At 46.4% G+C, this 18,575-nt stretch overlaps 2 protein-coding genes across 2 annotated transcripts in view; both read right to left on the minus strand.

Moving 5' to 3' along the window:
- The window catches only part of cicb (capicua transcriptional repressor b), a gene marked incomplete in the record, with an annotated part of 32,640 nt that extends 27,354 nt beyond the window's left edge, over nt 1-5,286 (minus strand). Inside the window, 1 exon segment of the mRNA XM_061080680.1 lies at nt 5,165-5,286.
- A 10,119-nt stretch (nt 5,287-15,405) lies between these two features.
- The window catches only part of erfl3 (Ets2 repressor factor like 3), a 41,871-nt gene continuing 38,701 nt past the window's right edge, over nt 15,406-18,575 (minus strand). Inside the window, exons 4-5 of the mRNA XM_061080709.1 lie at nt 17,317-18,464; nt 15,406-17,087 (exon numbers count right to left, since the gene is read on the minus strand). Of these exons, the coding sequence (XP_060936692.1) occupies nt 16,425-17,087; nt 17,317-18,464 (1,811 nt within the window). The 3' untranslated portion in view covers nt 15,406-16,424. The remainder of the gene's footprint in view (nt 17,088-17,316; nt 18,465-18,575) is intronic.

The following is an 18,575-nucleotide window of genomic DNA, read 5'->3' on the forward strand; positions in this document are numbered from 1 at the left end:
ACACTCTCTCTCTCACATACACACAAACACACACATTTTTTAAAACAAACTGAAAAAGTCAATATAATTGGAATAATCTGCCTCGGTAAGATACGCCCAAAACGAGAGAAATTAAAAGGCTGGCACAGGATCAGGCACACTCACTGATGCAAGATTACAGGCTAAATACAATCACACACACACACACACACACACACACACACACACACACACACACACACACACACACACACACACACACACACACACACACACACACACACACACACACACACACACACACACACACACACACACACACACACACACACACACACGTGCCCAAGTGTGCGGTTAGGCTCAGCAACTCACCAACACATGCAAATGCCTTCATTCCTACAACTCAAATACACTCAAACTAATACGACACACACACACACACACACACACACACACACACACACACACACACACACACACACACACACACACACACACACACACACACACACACACACACACACACACACACACACACACACACACACACACACACACACACACACACACAACCCTAACCTAACCCACATCACTGTCTTTCCTTCTTGACCTCTGCCCTCAAACAAACAGGCTTTTGTTTTCATTACTAATCATCATTCTCTTAGCTCCTGATTTTGTGTATTTTATTATTACTGTTCCTAATGATTAAAGCACAATATAAATGTTCTAACAGATATAATTCTACTGATCTCTTCCATTGTAAATTCTGTACACACCCATACCTACTGTGATAATGATTTTTGGAATTTCATTGCATTGACACCATGTGTGTAGATTCATCTGGAGTTTCCCTACTGTGCTGTTACTGCGATGCTTTTTACAAATGCTGGAATTTGACAAACTGGAATGGCACTCATGGCTCCACCAAGGCCCAGCAGTCTCATTTAGGTCAATCAAGCTGCACCAGATTTCCCACACTCATAGAAATCTGTCCTCTAAATATGCCAGATTTTTTTCATCAAGATCCATGAAATATTCAATGAATTGTTCCCTGGTGAAAATGTGGAAAAAATGACCAATCTCACAATGTTAAAGAAGGTGAAAAAAAAATCCTGGATCCTCCCTTTTTTCCAGATCCACTCCAAAATTGGATTCTTGTCCCATGACCCATGCTTCCACCAAAAATGCATGGTAATCTCTCCCATAGTTTTTTGCGTAACCTTGCTTACAAACATACCAAACAACAAACAAATGGACGGTGACTGTCTCTGTATCTGTGCTTATTAACTATTAAAAGGCTGCTGTTGAAGATCATTTACTTCATCCTAAATATAAGCGGATAAAAGATACAAACACACGATGCAAATGTTTTCTGATCTTTTCAAAGCAGTTTGACCTTTGAAAGCTTCCCTGTGCAATGAGTCACAAAATCAATCGAAAGTATCAGCAACACTTTTCATATTATTGCTAATAAGAAACTATATTTAAAAAAAATATTGCTCACGCACCAATGTGCAGACAAACATAAATTGAATCTCCACATATAGTAGCCTACAGTACTCACTCTCTGATTCCAGTATACGTGTAAATTATTTGTTCCAGCCAAAGCGAAAAAAAGAAAAAAAACTCTGACTCCAGGAATGTGCACCCAGTACCAGGCCGAGCACCCCTTCATTAGAGAAGACACGGAGGCCTCGGCTTGGATCGTCGGTCCTGTGGAGCTGCTGGGAAGGACAGGAAGGAGTCAGGGCCACTTGGCCGACTGACTGGTTGGCTGAATGACTCGCGAGGATCTGATCTTAGCAAAGAAAAATGCATTGGTCATGCTCACAGCCTCCCCAAATGCTCCGGGCTTCGGCTGATAAGCCAGCAGCAGCAGGCATGTGTGTGTGTATTCATGTTCTGTAACTTTGAATGAACTGGACAGTGCAACACACTGTGAACAACATGCAGATAAAGGAGGAGGCTCGGGATCAGACACTGACCTGCGTGTCTTTATTCTCAGAACTGAGTTCAGGTTCATAACCAAACTAAACAGATCTATTCATCCAAAACATTTTAACTACTCAACCACATGGGCTCATTTCTGAGTCCTTAGAAACACATGTTTTATAGACATGCAATAATCTTACCCAGTGGATTTTATTAGAAATTCCAGACAAAATACCAAGATATGTTCAACTAAATTACAGGGATAAGTTTATGAATTCATGCATGAAGCATCTATAATTGTGCTGTCAGTGTTGTCATATAATAAATGGCGTAGGATTTTATCATTGCATATATAGTCCTAATGTGAGTCCATAATTCTTCCATTAAAAAAAAAATCACAAGGATTACAATGTGTGCTCATCAAAATATCCCTAATATGAATTTAACTGCAGACCTATGACTCTCAGTATATTGTTAGCTGCAATCCAGGATGTTGAGAGCTGGTTTAAACCATGTTGATCAAAAAATGGGAAAAAAGAGGAAACTAAATTGTTGAAAAATCCAGATTTTGCTCTGGAGTGAATCCAAAGCAGAGAGAAACACAGTCATAATTTTGGTAATTCAAGACGTCCACACATTCAAGCCTTAGTGTCGGTTAAGAGCCAGACATTTGCTTCTCTGGTCGAAAGCTACAGTAAATCCTGAAGAGACAGATAATCGACGGCTAACGTCTCCATGGTGTTTGGACTGTACTCCTCCTTTAAAAAGCAAAAAGATGCCGTTTCACCCAATAAACACGCAGCAGCACACAATGTGTCCCCTCACCTCAGCATAGCAACATCAACTTTTACACACCTACTAAATGCTCGGGTCGGAGTTTACAGTGTATTCATGCATTCACTGTTAAAATCTCCCTTGGACTCATATATTGTCTCACACACATACACACACACAGTCATTGTGCCACAAACACTTCACCACACATACGCACGAGCTCTCACTGTGACCAGTATCAGTTTTGCATCACTGCAAAAAGAAGCATACAAATTACATTTATCATTCTTGAATTTTGGATTTATAAATATCATTTTCATGCTAAAAGCATCTTAGGTGGATTTCTTAGCAAGAGTGCATGTATGTGCCAAAAACCCACCCACACATACATGAGCACAACACGGTCATTCATAAGGAAATCTCATCTCAATGTCAACATTACAACAAGTTGTACAGTTTTTTATTACTGGACTGTACAACCCCCTCTAATCCTCCACCTTGATGCCAGTTTATTCAGTCAGTCGTAGAAAATGTAGCCTTTGCCCCACCGCAACATGGCACAGGATGGGAGTGTGAGTGTGTGTGTGTGTGTGGGGGGGGGGCATTTGAGCTGCCAATAGTGCACAAGGTATATGACTGTATACGGTTGTCTTTAGGTTGTACCTTGCTCAACGCTGCCTTTGCACAAATGTCAATGTGAATGTGTACGTAGTTGCCAGGCACGCTGCAGCTCATCCCTCTCCTAAAAGCATTTTATGGGCGTCTGTACGGGCGCAGGGCTGCAGTGAGGAGCACAGGGATGGAGGGTGAAGAACGTGCAGTGGCACAACACGGGTAGACAGGCAGTAGTACGGCAGCGACAGTGAAGTCTGCCGTGGCCCTCGTACACTCCAGCATGGCAGGGCGGCTTTGCCCTTAACTGGGTCACCAGGGAGCATGCTCATACATGAAACAGCTAAAAAATAAAAAAGATGCTCTCTATTACACTGTTTGATTTGTGCTGTAGTGAGTGGGATATGATGGTCGCACAGGCAACGTAACACAAGTGAAGGAAAATATTGTGTTGGGGTATTTTAGGTGCAGCAAGAGGGCGAGCTGAAGTGTGTATGTCTGAGCAATGAAGAGTGTGCGCACTTTTATGAAGAGCGGCCATTGTGAGTTACTATGAATACAGGCAGCTGCTTAGTGGATGGCATATTATTATATCAATAAAAAGAAAAACATTGAGGCCAGGAATTTGTGCATTGGCATATTGATCAGGAGGCTGGGGCATAGATCAGAGGTGGCTGCTCCTGTTTGGGACCAAATGGCAGAACTGCCAATGCCACATCAATGGCCAACAAGCTATGCAAAGATGCCTCCAACGTCAGGGGTTTGTCCTCTGCGTGAACAAGTGGGACAAACCAGACAATCTGCATGACAGGGGCGGGACGATTTCCAGATGTCAGAAAAAAAAGAACCCTATCACTTAAAAATGCACACAGGTAGCGAGGTATGACGGGAGTGTTTTCAAACTGCCCAGTCAGAGATGTCCCTGATTGCAGTGCAGAAAAGTGTGTGTGTGTGTGATAGTGCGTGTGTGTTGGTGAGTGTGAGTGTGTGTTGGTGATGGGAACAGCCGAGAAAACACCGAATGCTTCTCTGCGCCGATCTGTGCGAGTACTACGAGCAGCGCTGCAGAATGTCAGAGGAGTGTTATGACTGGAGGCTGCTCCTCTGCACGGGGCTCGCTAACAAACACAAACAACCGGTTTCAAGTCACGTTTTATAATCATCCACTCACACTACACGGGCCTATTTTTTTTTATTCTCCTCCGTGCAACGCTGTTTTGCATTGAAACATCCATCGGAGTCCGGAGGAGCTTCTGCACGGTGACACTCCGCCTGTAGGATTTCTACAAACTTGGTCTGAAAGCAGGGCTATGCAGGGATTCGCTCTAGTAAGCAGCTCAGTATGTTAGTAGTAGTAGTGGTGGTTGTAGGAGTCGTAGTACGCATCGGCAGCAGAGTCCTGGTCCTCGTCCCCACATCATGACAGCGTCCGCCTCCCAGCGAGGAAACAAGCTCCTGATGTTTTCCTCCATTTTCCTTTTTATAAAACACATACTGACCTCTCGCAGCTGCTTCGTAAACACGTCGAAGCTGCGAACGGCTCGGTAGTTTTCTGCTTTTTTTTTTTTTACTACGCTAGCGTAAAAAAAAAAAAAAAACTCCCCGGCGAAGGTGAAAAAGTGCTGGAGAGTAACTGCGTGTTTGTGATTCCAGGTCGGAAGCTTGTTCCGTGGCGTGCGGAGACTGCGGGGAAACATTTGGGAAAGTTTTTGCGGCTGTTCCACCCGCACCCCTCCCCTCTCCCTCCCTCGGCTCCTCGGTCGCTCCGCTTCTCCGGACCAGCGGAACCAGTGGAACCAGCAGCTCGTCCCGGTGTCGTGCTAAAGGTGCAAACAGCTCCTGTGCTAAACTTTAAGTTTCAACTCACCCGAACCAGCGCTGTTCCCTTCGCCGCGGGAGGATTCACAGCCTCGTTCCGCCGCCGTGGAGGCTCTTACAACTCCCCGTCACCTCCCCCGGCTGTTGAGCTCCGTGCGCTGCCCCCTCACTCTTCACTTTTCCTCCGCAGAACATGTCTCCCCCCCCCCGCAGCAGAAAGTCAAACACGGCTGTGGAAAACTATCGCTCTTCTTTTTCCCACTACAGACACAAAATGGTGAATGAACCACTTACAGCTGGGCGAGCGGACCAATCACATGTGGCTGACAGGTACAGTAGCCAATGGGCGGCGGCGCCACGGACCGAGGGGCGTGGCCGGCTGTCAAAGTGCTGCTGACGGACGTGCGTGCGCAGCCAATGGCGGCTCGTATGCGGTGTCCTGTCCCAAAGTTTACAGTAGCCAATGAGAGCGCTGGGAACCATAGGAACAGCACGGGGGAGGGCCGAGGGGAGGGAGCTCACCACCCGGAGCCAATAGAAAGGCACACACGCTGAGGAGGGCGGGTGTTTGCCGTGATTGACAGGTGCAGTGTCGCTGAGCTGCAGCTCGGTGTTTTAAAACACAACATTATGAGGACCGTGTAGACTCAGCCGGCTAACAGCTGTTAGCATGTAGCTACACCCAGTAACAGAGGAGAGACACAGCCGCGGCGTGTCACAGGTTCGATTCCCGGAGCCGGAGCACGACTCCTCCGCTCCGTCTCTCTCTCTCCCTTTTCCTCTCTCTCCCTTTTTCTCTCAGCAACAGACTCTCGCTTTCACCGCCCTCAGCCAATCAGGGCGCAGCGCTCTCCTGCTCGCTCTGACGTCGCCGGCGTCTCCGCCCCGCCCACACCGCTGCGAGTGAACGGGACCGCTCTCCGCTGACGTCACCGCAGCGGCAGGCGATTGGGCGAGCCGGCGACGTCCCAGGACCAATGGACGCGCGCGGCGGTGATGTCATCACGATTGTTGCCACCAGCTGGACCGAGGGGGCGTGGTCTGGCGAACTCGGCTAACCCCGCGTTTGTAAGCGGGAGCGCTGATGGAGGAGGAGGTGATGGAGGAGGTGATGGAGGAGTTGATGGCGGCTGAGTCCTGAAAGATGGAGGAGATGTGCGTGTGCAGGTGCGTGTTAGGTGCGTGACAGGGCCTCATGCACACGTGATTACACACCGCACACACACATATGCACCGTGACCTTTAACCCCTGCACAGAAGAAGTGGAGCCACAGCACCATGAAGAGACAGAATAGTAAACATTACATAATATCGTGTGTTCACCACAATCACGCTGAGACAGACATCTACGCGGGGATCCGGGGGCAGCAGCGACCCCTGGCGGTGGGATCCGGTCCTGATGCTCTCACGCTGAGCCTCTGCGCAGTGATGGGAGAGGAGAGGCGTGGATCTAAAAACAGAAGGAAGCACTGATTGGTTGAAATGAGCTGTAGATTTTGTTGAGAGAGTGTGTGTGTGTGTGTGTGTGCGTGTGTGTGTGTGTGTGTGTGTGTGTGTGTGTGTGTGTGTGTGTGTGTGTGTGTGTGTGTGTGTGTGTGTGTGTGTGTGTGTGTACAGGGAAAGAGGGAGACAGACAGAGACAACAGTTGATGATCAAATGTTGATGTAGGGTGACATCTAGTTGTCATACTTCAGTACTGCAGCTGCAGAATTGTCAAAACATTGTGTGAACTGGGACTTTAATTCTCTGAGCTGGTGTGTTGAATTATTTCCGAGGTCGACATCAATACATTTCTACACAGGCTTAAAAGGAAGTATAAAACACACTGGGAGCTATTCATGTTTAAAAAGCCCACAGGATAATGATTGAATTTGAGATGTGGTTGTTAGAGAGCTGAGGCCTCTGCACACAGGGACACATTTTACAGATTAGAATATGTGTTAGTGCTCTCTGGTGGCCAAACACTGTTTCTGAGTTTAAAAAAAAGTTTGTCATTGCTTACTTATTATAAAGTGCTGTTATAACAAGCTTGTATCAAGGAGGAGTCCAGGCCAATGTTATTTCTTTCAGGAACCCAGAAGCCAACCATCGCTGAAAGATCAGCTGATTAATGGATTCATCCATTTACAGGAAGTCAGTGGGCATCAGGTCCAATGACTGATTAACTATTAAAGTGCCAACAATTCACTGGAAAGATTGATAAAAGAGATTTATGTTATAGTAAACTCAACATTGTTTTGGTCTTTGACTGAGGGTCAGACACATTTAAAAGAATTGTTCGACTGGGCTTCAGGAAATAAAGACCATGTTCTGTTTTCTGATATTTTATCCATCCATCCATTAACGATACCACTTATCCTTTAAAAAAGTTGGATCGAATCTCAGCTCACATTGGACAAGAGGCAGAGGACATTCTGGACCTAACCCCAATCTGTCTAAATGTCCAGGGACACGGGGAGATCATGCAAACTCCAAACAGAAACCAGGGTTCAAACAAAGAACCTTGTTGCTGTGAGGCGAGAGTGCAGACCGCTGGTCCACTATGCCGCCCCTGACAAGTTATAACCTAATTTGTGTGGTGTTTCTGTGTCTCTGCAGTTGCTCCATAGTAGTGATATTGGGAACTGAAATAAAATGTGTCTTAGGCTCTCATTTTCATAATTTTCTTTAAATTTTCTCATTTGTAAAACATAAATTAGTTTCTGTATTCTAAATATTTTTCACATTTTGCTTTTGCTTTGGTTATGACACGTGGCTTTTTACACGTTTGACCAAACAGGGTGAAGGTCGCCTCTCTAGTCTTTTTTCCAGATGTTTTCACCACCTTCTCTCGTCCTCAGCACAGGGAGTTTGACTGGTTGTCAAGTTCTAATGTCCTCAACTGACTCGTTGTAAAAGTTTAGTCTTTAATAACTTTATTATAAATATATTCCTGCTTCCTCTGTGGTTCCCTCTTTGCTCCACTAGAGGATCAATAAAGCCTCAAAGCATCATCTTCAGTGTTTCAGGTCTTCCTCTCTTGTCTCTTGTCATGCGTCCGCACCGACCACCCCTCCTTGTTAGCAGAGCCCCCCCCCCCCCCTGTCTGTTTCCCCAGCCCTGCTCTCCCCCACTCCATGGGATTCCGACCTCTGACCTCCACCCCTCACCCCCTCTGTGTGCGCTCATCACTGGCCTGTCAGTCAAACACCCGAGACCCTCCTCTCCTGCTGGGCTCTGCCGTCGGCCCCCGGCCTCAGGTACAGACAGCAGCCGAGGGAGACTGAGCGGAGGGAGAGGAGGGAGAGGAGGGAGAGGTGGAAGACGAGAGGCTGTGACAGGGGAGATATTTCATGTTTTCACTTTGGCAACAGCAGTAAAAGAGTTTGGATTAACGAGTCAGACGCTCAGCAGCAGTCTCGTCTCTATTGTTCCCCCCCCGTCCCACTTGACTGTAAACTAACCATAACTCCACACAAAGCCAGCAGCAGGGATGTCTCACACTGTCAGAGTCTTAAAGCTCACAGTAGCATGACCCCTGACCTCCGACCCTCACCTCAGCCTCTCACCCAGCCCAGGCCGACCTCATCACACCCCATCAGAGGGGAAGAAAAGCTTCTCCAAACGAGCGCTGTGCCGTCATGGAAAAGCTGCGTTCCAATAAAACAATGAGAAGCGACAGTCGAACAGAGACAGTGACGGTTCAGAGAGGATTGAACATGTCGCTCCGTGATGTCACACGGACACTCTGGATCCCTGTGTCTTCTGTGACCCCCCCGACTTCTCCTCTTGTGCCACCGCGATATTGAAATTTCTAGATTCAAGATTCAAGATTTTTATTGTCAAATGCACAGAGATAACATGAAACAGTCACTGGCATTGAAATACTTGGGTCACAGGCTCTCTTTAAGCAATGCTCAGTAGTTTCAACCAAAAAAATAAAATAAAAATAGAAATAGTATAAAATAGAATAAAATAAAATAGAATAAAATAGAATATCAAAAATTTAAAATAGAAAATAAAATATATATATCTTAATATATATCTTTACAGATGAGGAGAAAAATAAAACAACAATAGTTCAATTTGTGCAGTAGTGCAAATATTCAATTATGCTTATTACGGTGTTTGTGTTTTGGATTAAAATGTCTCCACTTATGGAAGATTGCATTTAAATTGGCTACAGATCATGTCCTTTCTACTTGAGTAAAAGTTATTTATTACTTGCTTTGAAATATATTTATACATACATATATTTAAAGGTGGGGTGTGATGTTACCTATGTCCACTCTGATTGGATCAATTCCCCTCTTGCTATTAATTACTTCAAAAATAAAAAAACAATGTAAATATATATCACAATGCTTTGTAAAAGTATATTAGAGTAGAAAGTACAGGTATCTGCTGATATATGTTGTGGATTTAAAGTAAAAAGTACCAGAAAATAATTATATACGAGTAAAGTACAGATTCATGAAAACTGTACTTTACATACTTAGTTACATCCTGAGACAGTTACCACAGTCTATCTGCTGAACATCACTGAATCATGACGCCTGGTTTCTGCTTCTTCTGAGTCTTTACAACTTCATCTTATCACATTTTGGTTTCATCTTCCGCCGGCGGCTGAGGCAAGCTCCACCTCACATAAGGGTCTTTGAATAGCTTTGTACTTTCTTTCCACTGAACCTGTGCTGTCTTTTACCTTGGGCTGTTAGGGATGGAGTGTGGGTCTGAAGGGTTTGAGTAACTCAGGCCCTGCAAGGTCGAGGATTAAGGGGAGATCATCATGCCAGGAAACGGCACTATCAAACCTGGAGATAAAACATGTTGGACTAAAGGAAACAAAGTCTCTGAATGTTTCTCTCCTTCATGGACTGAAGCACGAACAGCTGCTGTATTCTTCTGAAGTTTGGTCCCTGTCCCTGATAAACGACTGAATAACACCGTAGCATCTTCACAGCCCCACCGAGGTGGTGCAGGACGCTGGCATCCTCGCCGGCTGCACTACAGAGAACACTGGGCCCTTGTACTCGCTGCATTCTTGTTCACAGTAACTTTACACCACTCAGCTGTTCCTCAGGGTCCTCGTCGTGTCCCTGAGCTGAAGACACAACGCTCATGGACTCATGTCCTCGGACACAGATTCTTGTCTGTGATAGAGACGAGATAAGGAACAGGGAGCGTTTTCAAATCAGGGATCTTCTTCATTAGTGTCCATCCTCTTATTAGTATTTAATATGTCATTGTATAACACAGGCTATAGATTCACAACTGTTCAGAAACAGTATATAACTGTACTATTGTACAAATCAACACCAAATTATGTGAGCATTTCTAAACACTGTAAACTCAATCTGTCAGAAACAGATGTAAACTGTGAGAGTTCAAAAGAAGAAAAAAAAAGGCATAATAATAAACTTAATTTGTATTTCAACTTTTGACAATAAAAAGGTGCTTTATATTAAAAGGCAGACTATATGTGAAGGTATGCTGAATTTCAAATTGGTGATATTTAATTAAAAAAAAAATAGCAATGTTAAAAATCTAAAATAAAAATTCCAATTTAAACTTCCTATTGAGTTTCTATGTTGAAGCCCGTACACGTTGTAACAAAACATTTATAACATGTGTAAATGTACTTTTGAATATTATAATACACCTAATTATATGAGTACATCTATTAAAAACTCAAACTATTTGAAAAAGAATAAAATGTAAACTGTGATGGTTAAAAATAGTGAAAAAAGGGCAAAATGATAATGATAATATTAATGGGAAAAAAAGTTCTAAATATTATAATATTCAATGGGGGATAACAACCATTTGAATATGTAAGTTTTTAAACTATATTAAAACTGAACTCATCCAATCATGTATATTACATACGTTCCTTTGGGGTTTTATGTTAAAGCCAGTAGACGTGGTCAATTAAATGAACAGAAAAAATCCTCCCCAGCACTGAGACACAGTTGTTAAAAACCAGCTCCCAATATGCAGTGAGCTGTTCCAACAACAGGGGGCGACAGCCAATGGGAAATGACAGAACAGCGGCAGCAAAGGAGACCAGTACTTTCAGTGGTGTATTAAAGAAGTCAAGTTGGGCCCATTTCACTGGAGTGTTTTTCACTTGTTTCCCATCAGGTCAGTGAGTGATGTCTCTGTGAAGAAAATCAATACGACATCTCTCTTCGGGCTGGTGTTGGTGGAACAGAGAGAGAGAGAGAGAGAGATTGACGGGAAGGAAGCAGAAAAAAGGAAATACGAGTGCAAGAGTTTCAAACCAACCACATCAATGCGTGCACACACTTGTCTGTGCTCGTGTTGTGACACCGTGCAGTCGCTATGAAAGTGGCTCAGTCCTGTGTGGTGCAGCTCTTCTCCGTACGGTGGAGGATGTGGTGAAGGTACTCGCAGAGAGGCCTCCTGTATTTCACCAGAGCAGAAGTCTAACAGAGGATGCAACAGGCCTGTGTGTGTGTGTGTTTGTAGGTGTGTGAAATTCACAAAGGCTCCTTGCCGTGCAGTGTGTGCACAATGCACAGGTTGAGGTTATATATGGTGAAGAGAGTCGGCTGTGAGCAGGTTTCTGCGAAAGCAGGCGCTCGGAGGAAGCGAGGGGGGGAGGAGGGATGTGGCTCAGGTGAGAGAGCGCAGTGGTTCCTGTGGTCTCTTTCTCTTTCACTCTCTTCTGTCTGAATGGAGCATCTGGATGACTGATGTGTCACTAGCGGGGTCCATGCAGGTCAAACACACACATACACACACACACACATGGTGTATGGTGACCCCTCGCTAAGGTCAGAGCGGTGGTGTCACTATGGAGCAAACTCCTCCGCCCAGCAGCCTCCTTCAACTCTGCATCAAATCCATCATGTGTGTTTGAAAACTATAGAAGAAACACACAACATGTTGATGACCTACTGAATCCACATTATTAGTGCAACACACTGGTGGTTACAGGTTCGTAGCCCCATTTGTTTCTATAGTAGCTGAAGAAAGCCTCCTCCTCCCCCCTCCCAACAAAACCACATTTAAAGCTGCTAAATCCGGATTATTAATCTAATTGGCAACAATTTTCACACACTGAAGATATCAGTCCTCTAAAGGTCAGATTTCTTTTGTGAAGATCCATTTATTATTCCTCGGGAAACTCCTATTAAAGAAAGTGATACATGGAATTGAGTAGAGCTCAAACCTCGGCCAAGGCCTAATAGTCTCCTAATTCAATGGTTACAGCCATAAACTGTTTATAAAGATGGAAATTGCTCCAAAGATTAACACACTTATGTTTGTTAAGATGTTTATTTGGTGTTTAATAGTTGTTTGATGCTATACAACAGGGTGGAACGTCATGATTGACAGCTGAGAATGACTTGTGATTGGTCCAGCGTGCAGCATAACTCCATCCCCCCCGACTGCTCCCCCTTTATCCAAATGTTCAAGATGGCAGTGAGTATTTGTATTTGGGATGTTTTGGCTTCATTTCTGGATAGTGGGAGGAAGTTGAGATTGGTTGTCCATCTAAAAGTCTATGGTTACTCAACATTTGCTCATTTCCCAGTTTTCTATAACTTAAAACACCTTCTACAGTTGGTGACTCTGCTCAACGGCTCCTGTCTGCGGCTTGTTCACCAAACTCAGCCACTAAGTGGATTTCCCTAAAATTAACTTCTGCTTTTAAGATGATTTACCTCAGACCTGGAGACAATGTTTCCCAAAAGCTCAAAGTAAAGCACAGCTGTCGTTTAATGTTGTGTTCTTTTCATTGTAATTAATCGTAGAAATACCACGACGAGTCATCTAACTGTCAGCTCGTTGTTGACAAGACAAAGGGTCAGAGGTTAATCTCCTTGTTTACTCATAACCCGGTTATAAAACTCTGCCGTCTGATTACATGTCGTCTATAAATATGGATGTGTGAGTGAGTGAGAGACGATCATAAACAAACACAGCGATGCTCATATTGGGTTTTAACTGGTTTTAATTAACCCTGATTACAGCTTAATTACAAGTTTGGAAAAAAAACAAAAACACGAAAAGAAGTGGAGAAATTCAATGTTACATCATGGTATTAACTCTCATCTCTCCATCTGAGTGTTATGTAACCGCTCGGGGGGGAGACGAGGTGAAAGAAGAGACTGAAAGAGGGAGAAGATTTGACGTTTACACAGTAAAACAATACACATCTTTTTTCTTCTTTTAAAATGATAGAACCCCGACCCCCCCTCCCCCAAAAATTTTAAAATATACAACAGATAGAGAGATAGAGAGAGACAGAGAGAGAGAGAGAAGTAACATTATAAAATAAAAATTACAATACATGACAAAAAAAAAAGATCAAATCACTTCCCCCTCTGCCCCTGAATAAAATCCTCCGCGCTGCTCGTTACTCTCATCCCCCCCGATGTTATTTCTCTGTCAGCATCAAAATTCAAATTACACATTTTAGTTATATTACATTTGTAAAAATTAAAGACAGGAAAAAAAAAAAAACGATTTCTGCTTCAGGGGAGTGAAGGATTGAAACAGGGAATGGAGGCTGGGAGGCTGGGGAGTGGGTCTCCACGTCATCGGACCGGATGTACACAACATAAAAAAACAACAGCTAACAGAACCATGGAATAATAATAATAATAATAATAATAATGCAAGGTGGAGAGGTAAATAACCAGATGACGACAAAAAGAACGACAATAATCAAGAGCAATATTGACATCAGAAAAAATTAAACTGGGCGACCATTATCATTTTTGATGGAGAGTTGTCACCACCAGTTTGTCTGTGGAGGTCGATCAGAATCAGACTCCAGTCGGTCGCTCCACCACGCTGCATCACCACGGAGTCACAGCACGCCACAGGAAGCAGGAAGTCAGACAACGGCGGAAACGGGCCGAGGAGAAAACAAAAAACGAAACCGAAGAGAAGGAGAGAAAGAGTGCAGAGCAGGTAGACTGATGCCTCATCTGCTGCTGAGATATGAAACGTAGTAATAAGGCAGCTGTCAGTTCCAATACAGACGCGGGACTTAGTGAGTGTGGAGTGTGTGTGTGTGTGTGTTGTGTGTGTGTGTGTGTGTGTGTGTGTGTGTGTGTGTGTGTGTGTGTTTGTGTTGTGACACGCTCCAGTCCAGACCACAGGGGTCTGATGAGGAAATTTGATCAGCTCAGCTACACAGACCGCCTGGAGGCCATCTATCTCACAGCTCAGTGCTATAGATCCGTCTTGTCGCTGGCCAGACAGGGACAGGCCTCTCTCTGGTCAACGCAGCTCAGATAACCAATCAGACGGCCGGATGACCTGGCCGCAGAGACGAAAAGCTCCAGGATGTTACAACGATCACAAACACGATCGTGTGTGTGTGTTTGTGTGTGTATGTGCATAGAATTGGGTGGAGGGTGTTTCAGGACAGGGGCTCACGTGTCAGACCTTTTTACGGCTATCTTACAGTAATAATTAACACACCCCCCCCGCCCCAATGCACAGCTGCTGTGAACTTACGGTAACTGGCCTTGACGAAAAGACAGGATTACTGCTTCAATAATAACCCATGAGCTATATCTATCTCTGTCTTCCTCACAAACACACACACACACACACACACAGGGAGGCCTGGAGAGGCGGCCCGGGGCCAGGGCAGCTCAGGATGCTGAACTCCACTGTACAGACAGGAGAGAGCCGGGTGATGTGCGCTGAGAGAGAACACTCCTTTAGCTGGTGCGTAGGCCAGTGTGATTTTTTTAATCTCTGGCATATATGAAACAAATGTACAAGAAAACCCAGGACCCCCAACCCACCCTCCGTACTCTATAACTGAATGAGTGGGATGACACGGACCACTCGAAATTATCCACTTTAAAAATGTCATTAAAACGCTATGGTTCTTTTAAAATCTCACTTTTCTTCAATTGTCTCATTTATAATATATAAAGATATAGTCTGTGTGTTTGTTATTACAGCTCAGTTTGCACTTCTGTACACGCTATCAAAACAAGGCATAGAGAGGCAGTGTGTGTGTGTGTGTGTGTGTGTGTGTGTGTGTGTGTGTGTGTGTATGTGTGTGTGTGTGTGTGTGTGTGTGTGTGTGTGTGTGTGTGTGTGTGTGTGTGTGTGTGTGTTGCTGGTTTCATTTAACACTATGATTGTTAGAGGAGCTTTAGCTGGTGACTGAGGGAAACCGTTTTCAGTGTACACGCCATGTTAGGTGAGGTGAAGAAGGTTAGTTCAAAGTTATTGGGACCCCCTCGCAAATCCCTCCTCCCCACTGCTGCCTTCTTCCCCCTTGTGGTCCCCCCCCCCCCAGCGTCTCGCCTCCTTTTCCATCGTCTGTCATTTTCTGTGAGTGGAGTCGTGATGTTTCCGCAGGTGGTCCGCGAGAGAAAGAGGGGCAGGACGGGAGAGAGACAGAAAGAAGGTTGTACAAAAGTCATAATCTCTGAGGGAGCAGTGTGCCAGAGATTCAGAGTGTGTGTCTGTGTGTGTCTGTGAGTTCTTATGGTCTTGCGTTGATGGGAACACCGTTGTGTGTCCATAGTCCCCAAGTCCCATTCACCGTTGGCTGTTTTTTTTTTGCTTTTTGTTTTATCTTTTCGAGTGTGTGCATGAATCAAATAAACATACATCAATAGGCTTCCCTGAGTGGAGTGGGTCAGGTTTAAGAGTCAGTCAGACAACACCAACAGCTCTGCTCTTCAGTCGTTCACCTGCACACACACTTTTCCTTTTTGTCCTTGTGATCGGACAGACTCAAAGACTCCTCCGCCACACTCTCCCATCTTTGCTCCAATCCAGGGCGGTGGGTTTTAGATACAGGCACTTGTCAGAGTCCTGTTGTCTTGAAGGAACAGTTTGATGGGAGGAGTGTGTGTGAGTTTGTGTTGCTGGGCTGTAAGGGAGTGTGTGTGTGTGTGTGTGTGTGTGTGTGTGTGTGTCCTGAGTGAAGTCTTGACTGGCTGCTGGTCCTACTGGTCGGGGTCTGAAGGCAGGAGCCGTGCTACTGGGACAGGGCGTCTGGAGCTTCACTGGCCAGGTGGGAGGTGAACTAGAGGCCAGGTATCACGAGGCAGCAGCCGTCTGATTTCAGCCCTGGTACAGTCACCGTGCCTGGGATGGAGTGGGAGCTCCTCCCTCCTCCCACAGGATCGGTCCCAGAGGAGTCGTGATGCAGACAGGACGTTGCTGCCGGGTCTTTGAGGAGCTGGTTTTGAATGTATGTGTCGGTCAAACTCTGCTCAGGATTCTAGTTTGTCAGTATGGGAGAGGGATTACAGAGGAACCATTTACATACTCCTGTGCTACTGGGACAGTAGTGTTAACGCTGGGATTCTCATCAGCAGTCTTTGTTCTCCAGCGACAGCTGTGCAGTGGCACGATGCAGCTCTGCACTCACCCTCCTGTGTGAGGCCAGCGGCGTGGCTAAAGAGCCCTCGTAGGCCAGTGGGGGAGGACTGTCCCCTTCTCCGCTCCCTGTCCTGTCCTCTTCCATCTCCATCCGTCCATTACTTTGCCTCTCTCTTTCCCTCTCCTCCTCTGCTCGTACTTTCTTATCGTCCGACTCCTCCTGTGAGGCCTCCATACGCTGGTCTTCGCTCCAGCGCCTTTTGAAGCGCAGCTTCAGGGGGATGCACTTGGTCTGGGGAGACGGGCTGATCGGAGGGGGAGGCGTGCTGCTCTCCACTGGCTCGATGGGCTCCGTCTTGAGGGTGGGCACCACACGATGTGCGGAGTGTGCGTGCTGCGAGGTGAAGAAGGGCATCAGGCCAGGTGGAGGCGGAGCCGGGGCTTTGAAGACATCCTCGTCCAGGTCCTCATCATGGTGGTGATGATGATGGGCTGCGGCTGTGCCGTTAGCAAGGTGGTGGTGGATGCGGTGGTCAGAGGCTCTTAAGTGGCGAGAGGAGAAGAACTCTTCATCTCTTTCATCTGGGTCCTCATCACTGATGTCGGTCACCTCCACCTCTTCCTCAGACTCTATGTCAGAGATTGGCTCCACCTGGACAGACAGGAAAGAAGCGATTAAGATTACAATGAACACAAGAGGAAAACAGAAAATGGAAGAACTGATTGGTAGCGAATCAGTGAATCACCAGCAATGTTATATATAGTATATACGGCTGAAGCTGTTTTAATTATGTTTTTTAAAAACTTTTTCAGGCTCTTGTGTTGATTCTTATCTCATATTTTTTCTTGCCTGGACTTACACAGATCAGAGTGTGTCTCACCTTAATCTTGGGAAGTCCGGCGCTGTTTAGAGACTGTGTTGAAGAGGAGGCAGAGATGAGGCCTGAGCCGCTGGCTGAGCTCATGTCACTGCCGAACGACAGTGATGAGCCCAGACCCGATGACGTCATGGACCCGGATCCTGAGGACAGCGAGCTCTGCCTGTGTTTGCTGTGGATTGGAGTTTCCTTCTGCTTCCTGCCCAGTGGCGGTGGCTGCAGCTTGAACTTGAAGGGAGACATGTGTTGAGGCTCCTCACCCAGATGGAGCGGGTGATGCATGGGATGGGAATGGGGGTGAGGGTGAGGGTGAGCAGAGTGAGGGTGTTGGTGGTGGTGGGTGGAGTGACCCAGAGACGGATGGTGGTGCCGCTCTCCTCCCCTCTCTCCTCCGCCTGCTGTCGCTGCTCTTTCTGCTCTCTCTGCCGCTCCTCTCTCTCCACTCAGACCGGACTTGTCGGCGGTGGGTCGGTGGGGGTGCGGGATGATGATGTTGGGGTACTGGAGGAAAGCTCTCGGGCTGAGGCCGTAGTTGTACACCGACTGGGTGTGGGCCTGCAGGTAGCGCTTCATGTCGTCTGGATTGAAGGAGAAGTGGGAGCCTAACATGGGGGACAAGGTGGGTGAAGGGGTGTAGGGCAGGTGAGATGTGGGGGTCATGGAGAGGGCAGGGGACAGAGGAGGGGCCAGGAGGCCGGACCCTCCCGGCCCTGGCAGAGGGGACACAGGGAAGGGGGAATGGGGCTCCTGGTGCATACGGTGCCCGGTGTGGCCCCGGGAGCCTGGGTGTCCGGCCGGGTTGCCTCCTCCGTACATCCGGAAGAGGGTCTCATGAGACAGACGAGGATGGATCATACTCCGGTAGCCTATTCCTACACCAGGTCCTCCTCCTCCTCCGCTCACTACCCTCTCCCCTCTCTCCTCACCCGCTCCTGTGTTGCCGTCCTCAATCTCAGAGTTGACCGAGGTGCCGTCGCTGCAGTCGCTGACGGAGCCTCGAGCCATGCGTCGGGCCACAGAGCTGAACATGCCACCGGGGCTACGCAGGTCCTCGTTGGGGGAGAGGACATCAGAAGGTGTTGAAGGAGGAAAGCGGAAGTGGCTTCCTGCACCGGTGGGGACAGGAGGGGCACTCTGAGGAACATTGCTTCCTAGAAATTTGGAGAAGGAAGGGAGGAGGGAAGAAAAGGGGGAGAATACTTAGAGATAATATATAATGTCTGCTTGTCTACGTTATAATGTGGTCGAATTAGGAGGCAGAC

This window comes from Limanda limanda, chromosome 11 (genome assembly GCF_963576545.1).
Source record: "Limanda limanda chromosome 11, fLimLim1.1, whole genome shotgun sequence".
Classification (NCBI taxonomy): Eukaryota; Metazoa; Chordata; class Actinopteri; order Pleuronectiformes; family Pleuronectidae; genus Limanda; species Limanda limanda.